Consider the following 21,218-nt stretch of genomic DNA (forward strand, 5'->3'; position numbering starts at 1 on the left):
TCTTTATAAATTTTAGTTTCCTGCCTGTCAATGAAGGTTCCAGTGGAATACAGTCCAACAGATCTTTGGGCTCATATCAATTGCTTGTGTAATTGGTTGTGTCTCTCTTTCCTTTTTCCCCATCTCTGATCTTCTCAAAGTTCTGACACTCATCTTCACCATAAACATTTGCTGCATCCTCTTCTTGCTGTAAATCTCCAGTGTGCTGCTGTTTGGCTTTATTTCCACATATCCACCTCTGTGGATATTTGCTATTTCTTCAGCTGGATCTCCTTCCTTGTCTTTTCTTTCTTTGACACAGCCTTAGTTCGGTCCTTATTTCTCCTACTTTGTTTCTTCAAGTCTTTTCTGTAGTTTGTTTTCTTTCAAGTCTCCAGGGGCAGCAGCCAGTGTGAAAATCCCCTCCATTTCTAGGACAGTGAAAGCTGAAGGAGAATGAGAGGCAAATGTATTCTGCTGGTAGTGCTGCTGCATGTCTGGCCGTTTACTCCATTATTTCACGCTAGATATAATTAGCTGACAGTAGCCAGAGAAGTTGTCGTAAATTTTTTTCATGATTTACTGGCTCCAAATGACTGTACAGCATGTGATGTCTCAGAACTTCATTAAAAGTAGTCACTATGCCTCCCCGAGCCATAAGGCATGCAGCAAAACACCTCTCTCATCTGCAACCTAGTGGAAGTGGAAGTGGTGCCGGGTAGAGACAATGCACCTTCATGCAGAAAAGGTGATGGTGATTTGCTTACATGTCCTTTAATAACATCTGGCAAAACTGGAGCACAAGTTGTGCACACAAGAAAGTGTAAATAGAAGAGTAAAATAACATGTGGGGACTCAGGCAGAATACAATTGCAATATAGACCTCTGTCTACCAGAGATCTACACTAAGGTCAGGCTTACCTCAACTATTTGACATAAAACCCGAACCACTAAACTGTCAGACATTCAAATATGGTGTCATCAGAGAGCCACAATCAATAACTCTCTTTATTGACCCCTTTAGGGTGAAAAGGGAGAATTGGGTGTGATGGGATTGCCAGGTACAAGAGGACCAATGGGCTCCAAGGTTTGTTAACCAAGTGCTGTGTTTTCAGACATTGGTTTCTAACATCTGCTGACAGCTGCTTCCCTCATGAATTTGCTGGAAAACATTTATCGATATATATCTTTTCTAATACAGCTAAAAAGATATGCTCTGCGTCAGGCAAGGTTATGTTGTGTGGTTGGGCTTGGCTGTGTTTTTAGCTTTTCCTAAAAATGTTTTGGTATAAATTATTGGAACTTATTTTTAAAGCATATTCACACATAATTGTATCACACTAGAAAAATGAAGTTCTTAAACATATCTGCAGCATTAAATCATGTCTGCAATGTTTTCTACCCACCTCATAGACTGTGGAGATCATTTTGGCCCTCTACTGAAACTATGTATATGTATTGACAGTAGGATAGAAGCACAACTTGGTCTCGATGTTCCAGTATCTGCACATCATTGTCTATATCATAGACCCTGCCTTTAAAAATTTAAACCACAACATTTTTTGTTACTTCAAAAAATTAGGTAATCAGTTTATTCAAATAAAGGACTAGAAAAAAAAAACCTGAACACCATTATTTGCTGTATGTTTCTTTAAGAGAAAGATCAGTTTTATATTAATGATCACATTAGATTACTTAAGTATTACTAAAAGATATCCATGGAGGAAAGAAACCAATAAACCACAAACAAACAAAACAGAAGAGGAATATTATTGCTAACATGATTTTAGATTATTAATTGTGGCATCCAATGCTTTATTCATTCTCAGTTACATTTTATTTCACTTGTTTCAATTTTAAAGCAATATCAAATCTGCTGGCTTTACCTGGCTTTTTCACATTGGCTTTTGGGCTGAGTTGTTGTGCCTTTAACTCATATTTCACAGTTCTGTTTCAGTGCCAATTTTAGGAGCTATAAATATTCATTTGCATTTACAAGTTGATGCAATTAATTATTTGTGCTTCGTTCTTTTTCTTCACTTCAAAGTTTGAAAGTCCGGCTTCTTGGGTGATCTCGAAAGCAAGAAGCATTAAAATATCTATCATTCCCTTTAGGGTTTTCCAGGAACTAGAGGAGAAAAGGTCAGTGTGACAATAAAATAATGTATCATTTAATATTGGGAAACATGTTAAAAAAAGTAACTGTAGAAATGAGATTGAATTTTGATGAAGTCTAAAGGTCCCACTGAGAAATGAAAAACAAGTATAGACAAGAAGCACAGTCTTGTGGCTTGGGCTGGGATGTTGAAGAAGTGAGTTTTACACCCTGTCTTCTTGTGGACGAGTTGTACAGTGAACCTCACTACAGATTCCTTGTTTGTAGAATGGGTATAATAATCCTTAATTTTTGATCTGGTTTAGTTAGCGATACATGTTTTGACATGGAGACAGTTTTTACTGTAAGGCATTACTGTGGGACCTGAACCGGGGAATGAAGCCAACTGGAGGAAAAAAATCAAGTTTGGAAGTATTATGTCCAGGAAAGCATGTATTCAAAGAATTATCTTGGGAGAATGAATCCCTTTTTCTACAGGCCTTGCTCTTAATTCTGTTATAATATCAATAATGAACTATATACCTTGCTCTGAAGACCTTACTATATTCTGCTGACTTCAAATAACACATTGTTATTTGAGAGATATTTTTTGCTTCTTAATGGAATAGTAGTAACGAAGCTATTGTCCCCCTGTTATGTCTTTCCAGGGATCCAGAGGTGACAGGGGTGACAAAGGAGTCAAAGGAGACCAGGTAATTTTCTTTTCCAGATCGCTGTCATCTTTAACTGAATGTGCGTGTGAAGAGCAATGTACTTCTGACAGCAAAAACCAGAAGTGGCATGGAGGAATGGAGCACGGAAGCATCCTCCTGGGAGGGCAGGAGTGGTGAGGGAAGGCAGTGGTCTCATCTGATGTGAAGGTGGTGGGACAGACTCCATGTCTGTGTGTCCCCCAGCCCCAATGACAGGGGGGGAAGCTGGTGAGTCAGAGGGGGATTTCCCTGGAGGTAACCTCAGTTTCTCCTGGCCTGTGCAGTTCAGAACTGGCAGCTTGCCAGAATGCTTTTAGCTGATGATATGATGATACAGGGAGAGGAAGAAAGGGGAGAGATTCATGTCTTGGTGGTTCTTGTAACTAAGAAAGGAAAAGTAAGCTGCTTTTGATGCAAATGGAGAAATGTCATTCCCAAAGGCAGGCTCTGAGAGTTGTCCAGGTATCAGGGCTGCCTGTAGACAAAAGCATGATTGGGATATTTTTGCCATAGAAGAGGAAGCAGAAAAGCAGAGAATCAGACAGAGGAGTAGCATTACCATACAAAGGGCTTTATTGTAAAATTTTGCTTATAATTCTCCACCTACTGAATCACCTGCAGTGCTGAGTCAATGCGGGGTTTTTTAACTGATATCCATACATGACACTTGTTTTTATTCCTTCCAAGGAAGGTGCTGCTTTGTCAAAGACCATTACACATTTTCTCATTATTTTTCTCCTTTGACTTTGTAGGGAGAAATAGGCTTCCCTGGAATGCTGGGACAAAAAGTAAGTGGGTGTGATGTGTTGGGGAGTTGTGTTAAATGCTAACACAAGGTCAATTAGTGACTTCAGGGACTTCCTGGAAAGGTCTTGCTTGACTCAATGACCAGCACTGCTTGGACTTGATCAAATTCTTTAGGTTTTTTTAGCTTAGAAGAAAACTCTCAGACTTAGCTGTTTGTTGGTTTTTCTCTTTTTTCTCCCAGATAATTTGTTCAGTTATAATCTTCCTCCTGTTTAACATATCCAAATACTTGATTCTAGATTCATAACTACTCTAATTGTTTGGGTTTTATTCACTTGAAGCTAGTAAATATTTCCTTCTTGATACTCTGAATTGAAGTGGCTCTACTATAAATAGCAGTGATAGCCCTGATAAGTTCTTATGTCATTGTTTTTCTGTTCTTGAAAAACAAACAAAATTAAGATGTTGGCTTATGGAAAACCTAAAGGAGGATAATTTTTTACATAATCACATGATATATCTGAAATTAAGATAAGAAGATAGCAGATGCTCCTAAGGAGGTTATGAGTGAATTCACCTCCCTTTCCCTGAGTGTCTTTATAACATATTCATCTTAATGGCAAAGCAAGATTTTACCAAGGGATCTCACAGTTTTGCTAGCCTTGACTTTCCCAAGTATCTGAGCATGTTTCTGATCTCTCCATTTGGCCTCCTCTTTATGAAAGGATTTTTCAGGGATATGTGGGTAAATTGTAAGAGATATTTTTTTACTTTATGTTTGGTTTAAAATACTGTATTATCATTTTTGATTTTTAAGAAAGAAGGCATCTGATTATCTAGAGGAATTGTGTGAATGAGAGCAATGTCCACCTGTTGTCTTGTATAAGGCAGGTATAATCATGTACTTACATCTTGCTTCCTTCCCTCCATACCCATCAAGGGAGAGATGGGCCCAAAGGGACAATCTGGAGTACCGGGACACAGAGGACCTATAGGAAGACCTGGAAAACGAGGCAAACAAGTAGGACCATGGTGTTTCCTCTTCCTGTGACTCATGGCATCTGTGTGATCGTGACTATGACTGTGTGGTTTATGTTCTTTTACTATGCACTGTATCACACGGAGAGCAGACAGAAGCTCTAAAACACCTCACACGCAAACACAGGCTACACAAGAGCCTTAGGGCTAGAACCTTACCTATTCCCTGGCCACGCAGCATGGGAAATGTTTTATTTATCCTGGCTTGGTAACACACTCATTTAATACAATTTGAGCAGACCTTGAACCCTTCCTTTGAATACTAAGCAACATGAAGCTGTGGTCCCAGACCCATCTGATGGCTAAAGAGCTCAAAATTATGCTGATAGAGCTACATTTTCAGACTTTCAGACGAATTGTAAAGAGTAGGAATTGTGTGTATATTGGATATTGATTCCTCCATTATAGCATTTTCCAAGAAGCAGGTAACAATATTGGTATAGTTACCTGTTCAAGTCACCAAATGGGCCTCTCTGAGTGCACCTAGCCTTTTGTATTTATTTTAAGCAGTGATATTGGGGGCACAAAAACGACCAGTTCCTGGTGCTCTGAATTGTTACCTGCAGAGCCTGTTTCTTTCTTCCAACAGGGAAGGGAACCTGTCCTTGCTACACCGATGTGGGTGTCATTGTACAACTGCTCAGACACAGGAGGCTGTAGATGTGGTTGCCAATGAGCTTACCTGAAAGTATTTTATTTGCAGTCTGATTATGGCCAACATTGCAGTCTGGTTAGGCCCAACACTGCAAAGAGAGGTACATACCTCCTTCACTGTAGTGAAGGTAGTATCTGAAGTCATAGAATAGCCAGTTGGGGGAAAAAATAAAAGTTGGGTGTTAAAGAGGGAATAACAGGTTCCCAAGTAAGGAAGGCATATATCGTGTAAGTCTGCTAGATGACCCACAAGAAATATTTTTTTGTCCTAGATTTGTCATGCTTTAAAAGTTGATGTGTGACCTTTGCTGGAATTTTTTGGTTTTACCTTTTTTTTTTTTTTTGTTAGCTCTGTTCATCTGTTCTGCTAAAGTACTATGCACATAATATCTTTCCACAGCATGAGGCTAAGGGAAGATGTAGTGCCTCCAGATCAACTTGAACACAGCGCACTCCTTACTTGACCTTAGATATTTTGTCACATTACACAGTGCCTTAATCAAAAAGTGGTGACATAAGGTGTGTCATAATTTAAGGAAACTATCAGTGTGACTAAAAGAAGTCTAGTCTGTCCCCAAACTGGCATTTCCTGTCCCAAGGCTCAGTACACAAATCCCTTTCTGGTGCCCCAAAGCAATTTCAGCATTGATCTTCTGCATGAAAAGCAGCTTTCCCTCTGGATAAATCAGTGAGCTAGCGATTTCCTTTCTTCTTTTCTAATCCTCTGAAAAAAATAGAGAGTGGCACTTTAAGGCTCTATGGGTCTGGCTGCCACGCTTAAGTGCTGTAGTTGTTTGTTCAGCTGAGAGGAGAGTTTCCATCAACATGGGGCCATTTCCTGTCTCTTGATCCCGCTGACATGGCTAGATGAAAGCAGCTAAATTAGGAAGGTGTCACTTCCACTTCCATTTTGAGATACTTCTTGATTAGCTCACTGACTTCTTCAACTCTTCCCCGCCTCTGGGCCAGGCTCTTCCCAAACCGTGTCCAGGAAGTGGGAGTCATAAGTCACAGCCTCACTGCTGCTAACTGAGACATAACACCCAAAGCTTTGTAGCTTGGGAATTCACCCTAAGGACCAAGTTTAGGGTTTCAGTCTTGATAAGGAAGAATGACTTAGGGCTTTAGATAATGTTACTTTGAAAGAAAAGAGAGGAATATAAATATTGTCAATGGGAAAAGCTTATCTGAAAGCCATGGACACATTTGAAAAAAAAAACAAGGCAAAAGCATTTAATATGAACGTCTGCCATTATTATTTAATCTGTCTGTGCTAAGCAGGAAAGCATTAAGCAATCATTCCTCCAAAGCAGGAGACCTAGAAAACAGCTCATTTTCAGGCAGCACACATCCGACTGGCGCTGGCTGGCCTCTGCCAAATTGCTGTTGTGTGGGGGAAAGAGATTTCCCACAGTCTTCTTTGGGGCTACAAAACTCTGGTCTGCTAGTTCTGTATTGTGTAATGTAAGAAGTAATTAGAGATCAGCATCGCTGACATTCGCATAAATCCTGGAATATTTTGATGGCACAGAGCTTACCTAATAGGATTAAACAAAGTAAATATTCAATTAGTTCTTTATGGGCCATGGCAAAATCAGCCTTCCCCTGCTGAAATGGTGCAAGTGACATTCAAACGTATACATGGGATATATATATATACATATTATATATTACCATATATGCTTTGTTACTCTTAAATTAAACATACAACTGCTCATCATATGCCTCTGAATGCACATTAACCTGGAATGGCACCAACTTCAAGGAAAAAATATCCTTTGTCACTAAAAGAAAGCTTACACATTACACATTATTTTTATTATGCTAAATAATGTATGCTGTTACATAAAAATCGACTCAGATATTTTAACTTCAAGCAATGTAATAGATTTCTGGAATGAGAAATCCAAGCCTTTGGGAGTATATAAGCAGGAAGATAAATGTAGTTATTTTTAATAAATGTCACCGTATTAAATTCAGGAGCAAAAAATAGGAAGGTGCTGAACAGTTCTGTGGTGAAACTTCCAAATGCCTAAGGGTATGATTGCACAAATAAACTCCCATGAGGCAGATCAGGGCCGATTTTACAGAATATTAGCTATTGCATGGTAACTGTGTATAAACTCTTCTACTAAGTAATTTTACAGTATTTTGACTGCTTGAAAGGGTACCAGGGGGACACCATTTGTCGGTATGGTGTTGCTACACACTATCTTGCACATTGTAAAGTCAATCCCTTGCTTGCCTTCTGATGATTCGTTAACACAGCTATACCCGTAGTGAAAGTCAAGGAAATACAGGAATCCAGGCATCTAAAGTACTTCTGAAAATAGTGTGGGCTTCAAAGTCATTGCTGTGCTTCTGAAAGACTGCATCCTGAGACTGGGAAATGTCACTGTGGCAACCTGACAACTCCTTAGCAATTTTCCTCTTTCTTTCTCAGTTGCACTGATTCCTAGAGAGCTACCAGGGGTAAAAAGGCATCCTTAAAGAAGTGCTATCTAAGGGTTGAATTCAGATCAGGGAGATTCCTGACTTGTCACAGAATGGATCCTTGTGACCATTCATATTTAGGAGCAGGAATCCTGCCTGGGTGTGCCTTTCTGTCTCTATGTAGGAGGGTAGAGCACATCTTCCCAGGTGCTCATGCTGCATGCTTCTGTTGGCAACTGTCTTGGCTTTCTTGAAAGGGAAGACAGTGCTGGAAGAGGTTGTGTGTTACTAATACTTTAGCAAATAAATGGATGTCTCCTCTCTTCTAGGGATTAAAGGGAGACATTGGACCTGCAGGTGTCATGGGTCCACCTGGAAGGCCGGGTCCTATTGGCCAGCCAGGCCCTCCTGGACCTTCAGGATTAGGTAAGCAGAAGATGAGGTGGTCTCCTAAAGGGTATCCCTGGCACATCAGCCCCTCCTGACACATCACATACACATAGGCCCCTCTGCAAAAAATGCTGTAGGGCTTGATTGGCTTCTCCATCAATGGCAAGGAGAGGATTTCTGATCTGTTCAATGTTCCCTTCCATTTTGCTTTTTTCCCTTTTCATTCCCTTGCTTTCATCAGTGGACAGGATGTTTCTTGTGGTGGTGTGGAAGTGGTAATTCCACAAAGCTGGGAGCAGCTTCAGAGTCTTCATATATCTCGTGTCTCCCACTATGAAACATCTTTGCTTGAGTAAATTAGCTGGGAGTTTTCACCATGCTGATGGGAAGGTAGCCAGGACCTTGAGATTACTTTTTAAAGACTTTATTCAATCTACAGAAAGTTTATGTGTCAGGCTTGTTAATCTTTTTCCTCTAGAATATAAATTCTGATACTAAAAGACATTTATGTAATGATGTCACTGTCTGCAGTATGAATATATTGGCTCTTAGTCTAATTTTGCAGAACAGTGCATCCTTGCCAAAGTTTGAAAGTCAAAAAACATTTTTTAATGTTTAATTGTAGAACTCCTGTATTTCTAGATGGGTTTTCCTGTACAGAAACCTCTGTAACAGCATTGCTCAAGTGGTTGTACAAATACACAAGTCCAAAGGGTTGTAGATGTTTACAGAGACTTACTCTACAAAACTTGGTGCACAGACGCTGTAATCTGTGTCTTCATCCGGTCCTGAATTTCTGTAGTTTCAAACAGGTTGACATTTATTCTTGGCAAATGTTCTCTCTCTTCTTCTCTAAAACTGGTAGAAAAATGTAAAAGGCTGAGACAATCTGAAATAAAATGACTGTGGTACAAACTGGGATCTTTTTCCTGAAGTACCGGAATTAGTGTTCTGGTAATCCCTCCCCTCAGTTCCCACTGGATTTGGTGGGGCATGTGCATACATGAAAACTTGGTAATTTTACATATCCACCTGACCTGTACTTTTCCCATTAAGGCTGTGTTTGTGTTTTGTGTATTAACTTCATAACAAGACAACGGGGTACTTTGCTTCCTAGGGCAATTCGCAATAGGACCAAAGGGGGAAAGAGGACTTCCAGGGCCCCCAGGGAGATGTCTCTGCAGAAACCCACAACATATGAGTAACCCGTCATATGAGGAATCTGTGTTTGGACACAGCTATCCAAAAGTTCCTGCGGTAAGCAGATTTTCTGGGAGGGGATGTGAGTGGTCCTTATGTGCTTTTATTGTAAGAGGTCATGTACTCACTAATATCTTGGGTTTAACATGGAAGATGTCTGTATGTGGGAAATGTGTGATTTCTAGTATACAAAGCCTCTGAGATCCAGCTGGTGCAAAAGACTTTGGTCTCATAACTGGTCTGAGGGTTGTATGATTCATGTGCTGAAATGCAGCTGTTTCAAACCATCAGTAAGGTAACACATGTTTAGAAATTCCTTTCAAGCCTGAGGATTCTCTCTTTCATCTAGTACTGTACATATATAATCTGCTATTTTTACTTCATTAATTGTTTTATTTTATTTTTATTTCATTAAATCGAAATTTCAAGATTGGTCAGTTTCTTGTTTATTAGTTTGTTTGTTTTAATATCTTCTTCTACAAAGAAGGTGATTTCAGAATTGAATATTGGGGTCAAGTAGTGAGCATATACAATAGAACTTTCTACCAAAGTATAGACCGTCTACCTTGAAACAAAAGGAATTTCCACAAACCATGGGAATCAGATTTCTGAACTCCTGTCTGTAGACATACACTTTATGTAGCTAATTTCCATCTCTAGTCGTGAAAACATTTTTATGAGCAAGTTGGACAAAATACTTTAAAGAACAAGGCATTGGTGAAAAGTGAAATCTCTGATTTCTCTGGGCTTTGTAAATACTATTTATGTAATTTTCCTTCATCTAGGCCCTGCCTTATTATTCTGTGCATTGTAGCACTTAGACAGCAATGAAGATGTTACCTTGCTGCTGTGTATCAGCATAGCCCAGCCACTCCACTCATGCAAGTGGAAATTGTGCAGTGTCTGGTTGTCTATGAATGTCAATAAGCAGCAGTTAGCTTAGTTAACATCTCCATTCACGTTATCAGAAAGCTGTTACAGTGTGTGAAAGGGACAAACTAACAACACTGTCCATTAAACTGGGTCATTGAAGTCAGTCTTTGCATGACTGCATTGCAAGTCTTGCAAGCTGCTCCCACCCTTGGCAGTGTTGCATTACAAAACTGTGAGGAAAGTGCTGAAATAAAGGTGCATATGACATCACACTGCATGCTATTGCAGAAGAACTGTAGTACTTTGCAGCCTGTAGAACTCATAGGAAAAGGTATAAGGCTCACAATATTATTTGTAGGTCTTACTACCCTCCTTCTCCTTCAGGCACGGTTTCATACTAGATGTTAAAAGATAGTAAAGAGAGTGTAACTACCTAAAATAAAAGTACCATAAGCTACTGCTATGAGCCCTCATATGATGATGATTGAATGCTATTTTGTTCTCAGGAATGTGGGATGGCAAAGAGGCAAGGCCTAGCTCTGGAAGTTGAGCACTTGCAAAGCAGTGTTCCCTCTTCTCCTGCCCACCCTATTTGTTTTACTTCCTCGAGTGTAAAGAGTAGGAACTTAAACATCACTATTGTTTATTCTGTTCAGATCCCCACGTAGCAGCTTTGAAGTCTGTCTTGTACCACTTGAAAACTATTGTCAATTGGTATTGTCAGGATTTCCATAGCTGAACATGAAAAAGACACAGAGATGGTGCTCTGTGCCCCAATCCCTGTGTCCCAGAGTTTGCCAAAGCAGCATCCAGCTGCAGCACATCCTCGGTGCCATCACCCACGCACCCGCCAGCTCCAATGCCAGCACTGTCAGAGGAGCACAGAGACTGAGAAACACAGTGCTGTTTTTCCGTCACTGGCTAAGGTTCATTCTGTTTTTTAAATCTTTTGCAATTTCAAAGGCCAGTAACTGTAATAGAGAGTTTCAGAGAGCACAGATCTGCTATTGATTTCAAGAGAAATGGAAGCTCTGGGGCTGGGCCGTGAGCTCCTGAACGCAATTACAGAATCATTTCTTTGCTGACTTCCTATTTCTTTGCTTTCTTTCATTCAAGCTGAAGGCATTTTTATTCAATGCTTATTTAATGAAATTGGCCTTTGTCCAGAGCTATGGAATTATTCTGTTATGTAAAAATTTCAGAGTAATTTGTTTTTAAAAGAGCCAGTTCTGTTTATGCTGGTGGGAGTCAGACTCAACCCTAAATCCATTTTGCTCAGAAGCATTCTTGCTTTTTCTTAATTTAAAAATGGTTTGAATCTTGCAAAAATTAAATTGATTAAGCTGCTTTGGAAGAGAAGCAGCTTCCTTCTCTAAGGAAGAGACTGTGTTCTAATGCCTCTTACATCCAATTTCACATGAGACATTAAAAAATGGGTAGAGAGCAGCTTGTCCTGATTTTTCCATTTTGAACTAATTTTGTTCGGTTTAATTGAAGACTTCACTCTAGAAAAAAAATATATGCTATAAAGAAACATGCATTTTAATGCAAATTAAATCTAAACAAAGTAGCAAAAGATAAGTGAAGGTTGTCTTGAGCCATGTATCATTTAATTTGTAGTGAGCATGTCTTAAATAGTTGTAGATAAACCCACAAAAAGCACTTGTGCCCATATGGATTTTGCAATTGTTCCAGCATCAAACCATTTGAGCACCTGATTCTCAGTTCTTCTCAGCAATGACTGTGCACAGGTATTTGAATGATCCTTATCTGTGGATATTCATTTTGAAATTGGGGCCATCGGAGTCATAGCTGGGTGCTCAGAGAAGACCATTCTCCTTTGGAAACTTGGATCTCTTCTTACCAGGAGCCTCTTGTGGTCTGGCAGTCCATGGGTGTAAGTTCTCACACCATCCTGTTTCAGAAGACAATCAAACCATTTTTCTGTGTAATTATTTACCAATTTGCAGATTCATATGCCAGTTGACAAAACTCAGTTCTGTGACAATCAAAAAAACTTCTTGAGAGGGTTACCAATCACCTCTTTTTTTGTGCTCCAGATTTTTGTGGTGAATAATCAAGAAGAATTGGACCGGTTAAACACTGAAAATGCCTTAGCTTTTAGAAGAGATCAGAGATCTTTGTATTTCAAGGATACCTTTGGATGGCTCCCAGTCCAGGTGAAAATATGGTCTCAGAAAACTCGTGAGTGTATATTTCATTTTGAAATACAGAACATACTTCTGTACTTAAGGTGTCATACAAAATCAATTAAAGAAATTGAGAAAAAGCTCATTTTTGAGCAGTGCCACAAATGTACATAATTCTGTGAATTTTGTTCACAGGAGTCTTAAATACTGAGGCATTAACTCAGCACTCTTGCAGGTTTTGCTGACCTCTCTTTGAACCAGGTTCCACTGGTGAACAAACTGGGGCAGAGTTTGGGGAATTAAGGTAGTAAAGACCATTTTTTATTTAATACAAAATAAGGCAAAATTCACTAGGGTACAAAGAACATAAACCCTGCAAACCAAACCCACATATTTCCTTATTCCTTCAAGGAGCTAAGCTAAGTCCCACTGAAATCAGCAGCAGGATCCTTCCTGTATCCACTGGACTTTGAATCAGATTCTGTATAAACTCTGTGAACCACCAACTAGCAGGATATGAAAACCCAGTTGTGGGATCTGCCTCCCATAGCCCTTCAACTCTGCTTGCTAGCCAGGCTGCTCCTGGTCTGATTCAGTAACCACTGTGTGTTTGTTTGGTCAGCTCACCCCTTTCTATCCTGTGGATTACCGCTTTGAGGATAGTGGTACCTGTGGAGATGGGATCGTACAGGACGGGGAAGAGTGTGACGATGGCAATGCAATTGTGACCGATGACTGTATAAGTAAGTTACAGTGCATCAAGAGAGGCTTCTTTCTACCAGGGAAGGTGCATTAGTTGTTCCTACAGGGTTCTGTGTAGATTACACAAGCATTTCACTCAGGAGAGCTTGTGTGGTTTGTGAATCAAGCACAGGCACGGGGAAAGGAGGGCACAATGGCCACAGTGTGAAAACTGAGGTCTTTCATGTATGTGGATGGGACACACCAGCACAAGACAGAGATGGCAACAGGTACTTCTCACACATCCTCACAGAGGACTGTGTACCTAACTGAGCAGAGGTATCTGCAGTCAGAGCGAAACCACTGCATTTCAGGGGCCAAATTCAGCAGCTGGTTTACATACACGCTTTCCCCAGGGACTGCCAGCTCTCTGTCTAAAAGATGTAGCATACCTTTGCAGTGCACCACAACCCTTGGGATAGACATTGGAGCTGGCTCTGTCTTATAGTAAACTAGATCCTGGGTCTAGAAACACTGCTTTGGATTTTGTTATTCACTTGCATGGGGAACATGTTAGCCCGCTACCTTCACCATTAGGTTTATACAACATTTAATTCTTGTCTACTCAATCTTCCTTCTATTTTTCTGGGTTTGGATAGCAAAGAGCATATAAGCATTCAAGCAGCTGTGGTAACCTTCTGCCCCTCAGTTACTTTTATGGCTTGAATCCTTCCCCAGAGCACAGCACTACACCTTCCCCACATAGCAGGTTTGGTACTCTTCTGATTCTAGCAAAGGGATGCTTCTTCACATGTCAGAACAGTATCAGTCAACATTGAAAGATGCTATTTTTTATTTATATATCCCTCCATTTTTTAGCCTGACTTTGAAAACGGAGTGTATGCAGCCATGCTCTGTGTGAGTTTCTCCATCCACCTGTCCATCACCACCCTCCCCCTTATAAACTCAAGAAGCCCAGCCAACTTCTCAGTGACAACAGGAGTGAGATTTCAAATGCAGTTCAGTCACAACAGGCATAGGCAGACATATAAATAAAAGCTCCTCTAAGTTTGCCTGACTGCAGAGTAATACAGAGAGAGGGAGAGCAGGATCTGTCCAGTCTCCAGATATGAGAAAATGATTCAATTAGAATTTGCAGTCAACTGTGGGGAACAACCATGTGGGGAAAATAGTGCTCATTAGTTCTAGTGCCTGCAAAATTGTATATTGTGTGTCTGAGAGCACATCGTGTTCTCTGTGCTACGTGCTGGGCAATTGAGGCCTTGCAATACATAGGTTTCTGACACTGATGTGACCCAAAGAGTAATCATTAAGTCACTTGGAAATGAGCACATTGTCATCATTCTTCTCTTGGGACTGAACCAAAAGAAAAAGGCTAACCAAATGTTAAGTGCATTTAATTGTAAAATAGGCTCCTTGGTCTTAGAAGCATTAATTTCTAACAAACACATCCTTGTTGCAAATAATTAATCATTACTATTTGCAAATAACCCACTTTAAGTCTCATAAATTCCCTATTCCTGAGTGTCCTTTCAATCCTTTGCTTAATAGCGATGGATTTTCCCAGAAGATGTCAAAGGCATTTTAACTAAATGAGTTTGTTCAAGTTATAAAGTCATTCTCAATATGCCAAAGACATCAAAAGCAAAACCCTATTGCTAAAATGGCAAAAATTCCCAAAAATTAGTGCAGCCTACATGTCAGTCACCATGAAAAAATGTCACAAGTCTGACTCACATTCAGTAGGAGTCAACAGAGGGAAAACCCACATTTTTACTGATCATTACATACCTTTTTTTTTTTTTTTTTTTATAGACAGGCAATAGGTCTGCATAATTCTGTTCACGGTGGGAACTCACAGTAGACATATATAGATATTGTGCAATATTGGGGAAAGGTCTGGGAGGGGATTTTCAAACCACTTAATGACCTCAGAGTATTTTTTTTTTGAGATTGGGACCCCCTCCAGGTCATTTATGTTAACTGTATTTGATGTTTCCCTTAACTTGTTTTGATAGTAATTATCTAAGGCAATAATAAGTTTTAAAATAAATGCTGCTGTAATTGGTGATTCTGTAGTAATTATTTTTAGTATTTATTCATTCTTTCTCTTGGTCATTGAAATTAGGCTAAAAAAAGCTCATTCTTTGTAGTGAAGAATATTACTTCTCCTAAGACAGTCCTTACAGGACTTGTTTAATACTTAACTCTTAAAAATCTAGTTCCACCTACTTTACCTGTTCCTTTTACATATGAAGAGCCTTGAAGGTGTTTCTTTCTTTGTTTTTCACTAGGATGCCGCCGTGCTTACTGTGGAGATGGCTACAGGCATGAGGGGGTTGAAGACTGTGATGGGAAGGATTTTGGATATTTGACATGTAGAACATATCTCCCTGGGTATGTATGAGAGGGTCTTAGCTTTGATTTGGGTTTTTTCTTGGTTAGTTGGTTGATTAGTTGGGGGGTTTTTTGTGTTTGGTTTTTTGGTTTGGTTTTTGTGTGTGTGTGTTTTCTTTCTTTTTTCTCTTTGCTAGCTTTAAAACAGAGTAGTATCATCCACTTAAACCTTGTTCTACTGGGACCACTACAGGCAGGGGGAGAGAAAGAGTCTATCAAATCATTTCTGCATATCATTGACTTTAAGGGCTAAATCTCATTTCTCAGTAATAAGCATACGCTTCTTACTGTATAAAATGAACGAAGATCACATAGACACATATATGCCCATTTCTTGCCAAGATTTCCTAATTTGGTCACATCACCATTGCATTAACGACCACCGATGACATAACAAGAATAGGAAAAACCATGAGGAGGAGATGATCACAGTGAAAGAAAAAAAAGACCCAAACCCACTGCTCCAACGGACCTCCCGCTGCCTTTTTCGTTAATTAGTGCTCTAGGGGTATCTTTGCTTCTGTATCCACTGGGCATCTGTCAGCTTTTCCAAGGAGCAGGAAATTCTCTGCCGACAGATGCAAAGCCATGCATCTGCTTAGCAATGTCCTTCATTTAAAACATCTGCTTATTGTTGACTTGCCTTCTCTGCCTTTGTTTAAGCAGCTTCCTCTGGTCAGCTTTTTTCCTCCCAACAGCAGCACCTCTATTTAACTGTCAGGTATTGTTACTGGCTAACAGGAAACAATTAATTTGCAAATTAAATTATGAACAGAGCCCTCATCACTCAGGGAACAATGATGTGCTAATTGACAGGAATAAGAAACCACAGGATGTCTTTGTAAATCAAGTGCTGTGCTAATCCTTCCACTGTAATTGTTGGAGCACTCCCGGCCTAAAAGATTACTAAAATCCAGACGAATAGACCAGCAAACCTGAAACATTTTACAGAGATATCATTTTCAGACGGTGTAGAGCTGTTTTCTACTGCAAAAACCTTCCCTTCTAAAAGTCTGAAGTTTGGTGCAAAAGATAGCACCACAAAAGCTTGAGAAAATTTTATAATTTTCACTTTCCATATATCCAAGTTGTGAAGAGCAACTGAGGTTCTTTATTTTTTGTGTGTGTAGACTGAAAATTATCTGCCAAACTAAAGAAAAAGCTGTGAATCATGATTAAAGCGGGCTGAGTATATAAGCATGGCACTGACATGGGAGTTTCATCCCAAAGCAACCTTTCCTCCAAGAACTCTGCCGCAACAGATTTTTCCATCTTCTACTCTTTCCAGCCCACAAACTCCTCCTCCTATTTCACACATCTTCACTTTATATTTTACGTTGGTCTGAGAATATGGGTTATCCAAGGACATAGTTTTAAGGTTGCTTAGTCCACGTCTTGGTGCCATGGATGGGTTATTCACTTAGACATATGTCAGCAATAAAAACTCATTAAAATGCTTATTAACGTCTCTGGTCAGGTCTTTAGTGGGTAGTCTGAACTGCAGTTCAGTTTAAGTCAGTAGAGAAATAAAAATCTCTGGTTTTCCTTATTTTGCAAGGACCCCTCCATTTACTCTTTTATTTTATTTTATTTTATTTCATTTTATTTCAAAGGTGGGAATGTGTCACTCTCATTATCTCAAGTACATGAAAAATAAGTGAAAGGACAGGCACAGTAACACCTGCTGAAGCTATTGGGAGTAACTGGAAAAACACTTATCTCAGAGCCTCAGATATTTCATTACATAGTTCCCGTGGGCACCAAGGCCTTCTGCATCCACTCCCACGTAATGTTCAAGTCCTGCTGTCAATGGGGATTTTATTTTTTTAATTGACATTACTGGAAGTTAAGCCTTCACTCGTGGTTTCTCCTGGACTCTTATTTTGCTGACAAAGGAGAACACAGTGGAGCATGATAGAAATTACCGTCCTTTTTTGATTCCCATATGTTGCTGCATATGACATGTTCTGATGTTCTTCACTCCTACAGATAGTCACATCCAGAAACCATATAATGTGAACTGTAGCATATTTTGAAACTGAGATATTCTCTTTTATTTTAGGTCTTATGGAAAATTGCGATGCACTTCTTATTGCTACATTGACTCCACACAGTGTCGATACTTCACATGAAGGAGCGGAGGTGGGTAGCATCCCACTTGTAGCAGGGTGGTAGGTGCTACACTATCATCTAACCAAGAAGGACTGGGACTAAAAAACACCCCACCCACCTCTGTGTGAAAACAAATAGACGTCATGCTGCTGATGGCCATTTGGAGATATTTTTCTTTTTTGAAAATCGTCAGATTGGGAAAAAATAGGACCACTGCATCCTGTCTTAATAGAAAAATGTCAAACAGTGTGTGCCAGTAAGACTTTTATGCAGCTGTGGATGGTAACTTGCTCTCCATCACAAAGCAACATTAAGCTACTGGAAACTGAGTTTCATCAACCAGGAATATTGTGTAACAATTACCTCTAGTCAGCACTGTTAAACCCAGATATAGGCTCTTCAGAGGTTTTGTCTTTAACCCTTCCCAGCATAAACACGAAGCATATCTTGAATGTGGTGTTTATAGGGACTTTCTCTTTTATTACAATGTGAACTTTGCAAATGTTGTATCACCAATGACTTCAGCGACATTAAGCTTAACAATACTCCTTTCAAGGGTGAAAGGAGTAGAGGCCCTTCAGTAAGTGATTTCAGAATCAACAAATCAGCCAAAAAAAGCTGGTTAACTTCACCTTCAGGCGAAGACATTTGTCCATATGTGTCTGGTGTGCATGCATGGAAATGCAAGCAGTCACAGGAGGCCTGCAACGCAGACCACAACAAAGGACAAACTGCACAAATAAACTGTGAAATAGCCAAGAAGTTCTCTCCCAGGATAAAATCAGACAAGGAGGGAAGATAAAGAAGGAACCTATTTCTGTATGTTTTACCTCTGTGCGGAGCTGGCTGGGCACTGGCTGACCCCAAGGGGCTGCGACAGCATTGGTGACCTGCCTGAAATCACAGCATGACCATATGCACATTACTTTCACTCTGGTGTCTGCACTGGAGGGTCTCTTCATTTTTATCCCCTTGTCCACCTGACCATCATCATTCAACTACCAGTTATACACTGTCCTCTCCCCTTCTCCACTCGCTGTTTCCACTATTGTGTCTGGGATACTCCCAGTGTACGTGCTCACTTTCGTATTGCCGTAAATCAAATCTTGGAGTAGCGTGTGTATGGATGTTCATTCATGTTGTGCAATGTACATGTTTTTTTGTTTTTTGGTTTTGTTTTTTTTTCCAGAAAGTTCACCCAACTATATTAGCTCTGATAGAAATCAGGGTAATTATATACTTATTTACTAGCAAGTATTAAAGAGCATATTTCACATGGGGAACCCTATTAAATATTACGTGAAAAAGTGTCTATAACAGCAAATGAAACAAAGGATGTGCAGAATTCAGGACTAAAAGCCTTAAATCTAGGCATTATTTTCATACAAGCCACTCTTTTCTGCTTTGTGGTAAATCTTGCTCAGGACTCTGTGAAATGTGTGACTTATCTGTACCAGTGAAAGCACTGCAACAGCTGCACTTACACTGGCACTTCCATAAAGGTTAAGTAAATGTGGATGTTGCTTTATAATGATAATGCATTAATGTAATCAAGAAATGCATGCAGCTTTTACCACCTACCTAAAAGACTTTAGCTATGGATTTCCAAAATTATACTGAAAACCACCAATCATTGGTAAAAAAAAAAGAAAGAAAATTAGTATACTCTTCATAACTATCACTTACCTGGGCTATTTGTGTCACTATGAAGCCAAGCCACCAGCATTTGTAGCCCAGTTCAATAGCTCAAATTTTTATTTTTTTTTTTTAACTGAGGTCTTAATAAAAGGTCAAGGAACCACTGGGGCAAGAAACTTGCCAAAAACGCTGAAAATCCGGGCACTAGCACAGCTGCCTTTTAATTTCTTGTGCTTGTGGAAGCAGTGGGTTCCAGCAACATCCTGCCACACAGGAGCATACGCTGAGAGGTTCCCTTGATTGCTGGCCAGCCCCCAGGGATCTGCTAGGTGTTACCATCCTGGGCTTGAAGACACTTCATCTGAACTCCTCACCTTCTCCAAGGAGTTCATCTCTACTCCCCAGAAGGCTGGAGTCTCTGAGAAATTTGGTAATCCCACTGGCCTTTCAGTTTCAAGTTCAATCATTTTTAGTTAAAAGCTCCCTACCTCCAAAGGGCATTAAAGTAACAGAGCTAAGATTGTAGAATATGTAAACAGGAGATGTGATTGCCTAGGTAAAACTGTACTGTGATGCACATGCTCAGGAAAGGGCCTATTAGTCTTGTCAGTCTGAGAACATTTGTAAGGCATGGATTTTAAATGGACTTTATTAATACAACACAAACAATTTGATATCTTAACAGAAAGAAAGCAATGTAAAATGTAAGGAAACAAAAAAACCCGCTTCATACTATGTTACTGCCTTATTCCCCTCAGATGATAAAGCACGAAAAAGACACTTGGGAAAGTGTTAAGTATATATGATTTAAAAGGCTGCAAAAGAAATCCTTCATCCTTATTTCTGACATACCTGATTTATCATTAATTGGGGATTCTTCAGCTGGGTGGTGCCCTGGTCTGCTGCGAGTTGTCTTCCCTCCTTCTCTGAGTTTCTTTACACATTGTGCCAAGACAGGTTCAAAAGTTAATTGGGATATTTCAGTTCCAAGGCCTTGTGTAGCAGCAAATTGCTTGTGGGAGAGTTTTCTAATGATTAGTATGCAACTCTAGGCAAGTACAAAACCATTAGGATCTTATGTCATGCACTGTATTAATGTATACCAAAAATCCAGCTTGCACTTAATATATGATTAAACATATGTAATTACCTACTGCGTATATTAGCAGCTCATGTCAATAAATCATGCTACCTTAGTTCCCCTATCTCCTTACTTTCACTTATTTAATTTTGGGTTTAAAACCACAGTTTTTAAATATAATTATCTAGTTTAAGATGCTGGGGAGGGAAAAAACCCAATACCTCCTTTTCCTTGCCAGCTGCCTCTCCCTGCCTGCTGTTGGATCCAGCTCTGTGCAGGCACACTGATGTGCATCACAGTCTGGGAGTGTGTGCATTCCTGCTCCTGGGCTTGCTGCTGCCTCAGCCCCAAACTGACCCATGCAACACGCCATGAGCAGAACAGCTCCCCTTTCACTGATTTCTGATTGGAACCTGTAATGTACTGGTTTTTAATAAGGCTTTGGGCTGTAGTTTGGGGGATTATCTCCTCCTGCTACCTGATAATGTACTGGCTGCTTTGTAACTCCTACCAGAGGCTGAGTTGATAGTTGCAAATCAGAAAGCAACAGCACAGTATGCTGATGGACAATGGGAATGCTGATGTTGGCACTTAGGGTTCAGACACTTGCAGCAGCTGGCACCCAGGCTTCGTGAAGAGGGTACTGCCTTGTTGTAGCAGCTTGCAAATCTGTTGGACTGAGGCTTTTTTGTATAACAGGGCATCCTAGAAAAGGGCAGTGCTGCCTGTCCCCAGGGGAAATGGAAGCGTATTGACAGAGAATGAATGAGTCTTTGGAGTGGTATATTTTCTGCCTGTCCTTTCTAAAAGCTTGGCTTCTGTGACACTCACCTCTCTGGCTTCCCAAATGCCCACGTCATTTCTTTCTTCACTTCAAATCAATCAAAATTGTAGCTGTCAATGCTATCCTTGCCCTTAAATCTGACCATGCACCTCATCTCCTCCTTTCTTTCTTCTTATGGTTTCCTTTAATGGCACCAAAGTTCATATCCTTTGTAGCTTCTCCAAAACTCTGC

General features: G+C 40.0%; 2 protein-coding genes across 3 annotated transcripts in view; one reads left to right on the forward strand and one right to left on the reverse strand.

Moving 5' to 3' along the window:
* COLQ (collagen like tail subunit of asymmetric acetylcholinesterase) overlaps positions 1-20,273 on the forward strand; it is a 42,762-nt gene extending 22,489 nt beyond the window's left edge. For both annotated transcript variants that reach the window (XM_017836107.1, XM_017836108.1), the window contains exons 7-17: positions 1,004-1,066; positions 2,095-2,121; positions 2,743-2,787; positions 3,540-3,575; positions 4,475-4,555; positions 7,989-8,085; positions 9,167-9,306; positions 12,183-12,302; positions 12,895-13,015; positions 15,269-15,371; positions 17,434-20,273. In XM_017836107.1, coding sequence (XP_017691596.1) covers positions 1,004-1,066; positions 2,095-2,121; positions 2,743-2,787; positions 3,540-3,575; positions 4,475-4,555; positions 7,989-8,085; positions 9,167-9,306; positions 12,183-12,302; positions 12,895-13,015; positions 15,269-15,371; positions 17,434-17,503 — 903 coding nt within the window. In that variant the 3' untranslated portion in view covers positions 17,504-20,273. The remainder of the gene's footprint in view (positions 1-1,003; positions 1,067-2,094; positions 2,122-2,742; positions 2,788-3,539; positions 3,576-4,474; positions 4,556-7,988; positions 8,086-9,166; positions 9,307-12,182; positions 12,303-12,894; positions 13,016-15,268; positions 15,372-17,433) is intronic.
* The window catches only part of PLEKHA8 (pleckstrin homology domain containing A8), a 49,606-nt gene continuing 40,177 nt past the window's right edge, over positions 11,790-21,218 (reverse strand). The window contains exon 14 of the mRNA XM_017836106.1: positions 11,790-12,037. Coding sequence (XP_017691595.1) covers positions 11,903-12,037 — 135 coding nt within the window. The 3' untranslated portion in view covers positions 11,790-11,902. The remainder of the gene's footprint in view (positions 12,038-21,218) is intronic.

Source organism: Lepidothrix coronata, unplaced genomic scaffold, assembly GCF_001604755.1.
Source record: "Lepidothrix coronata isolate B3197 unplaced genomic scaffold, Lepidothrix_coronata-1.0 Scaffold270, whole genome shotgun sequence".
Lineage (NCBI taxonomy): Eukaryota > Metazoa > Chordata > Aves > Passeriformes > Pipridae > Lepidothrix > Lepidothrix coronata.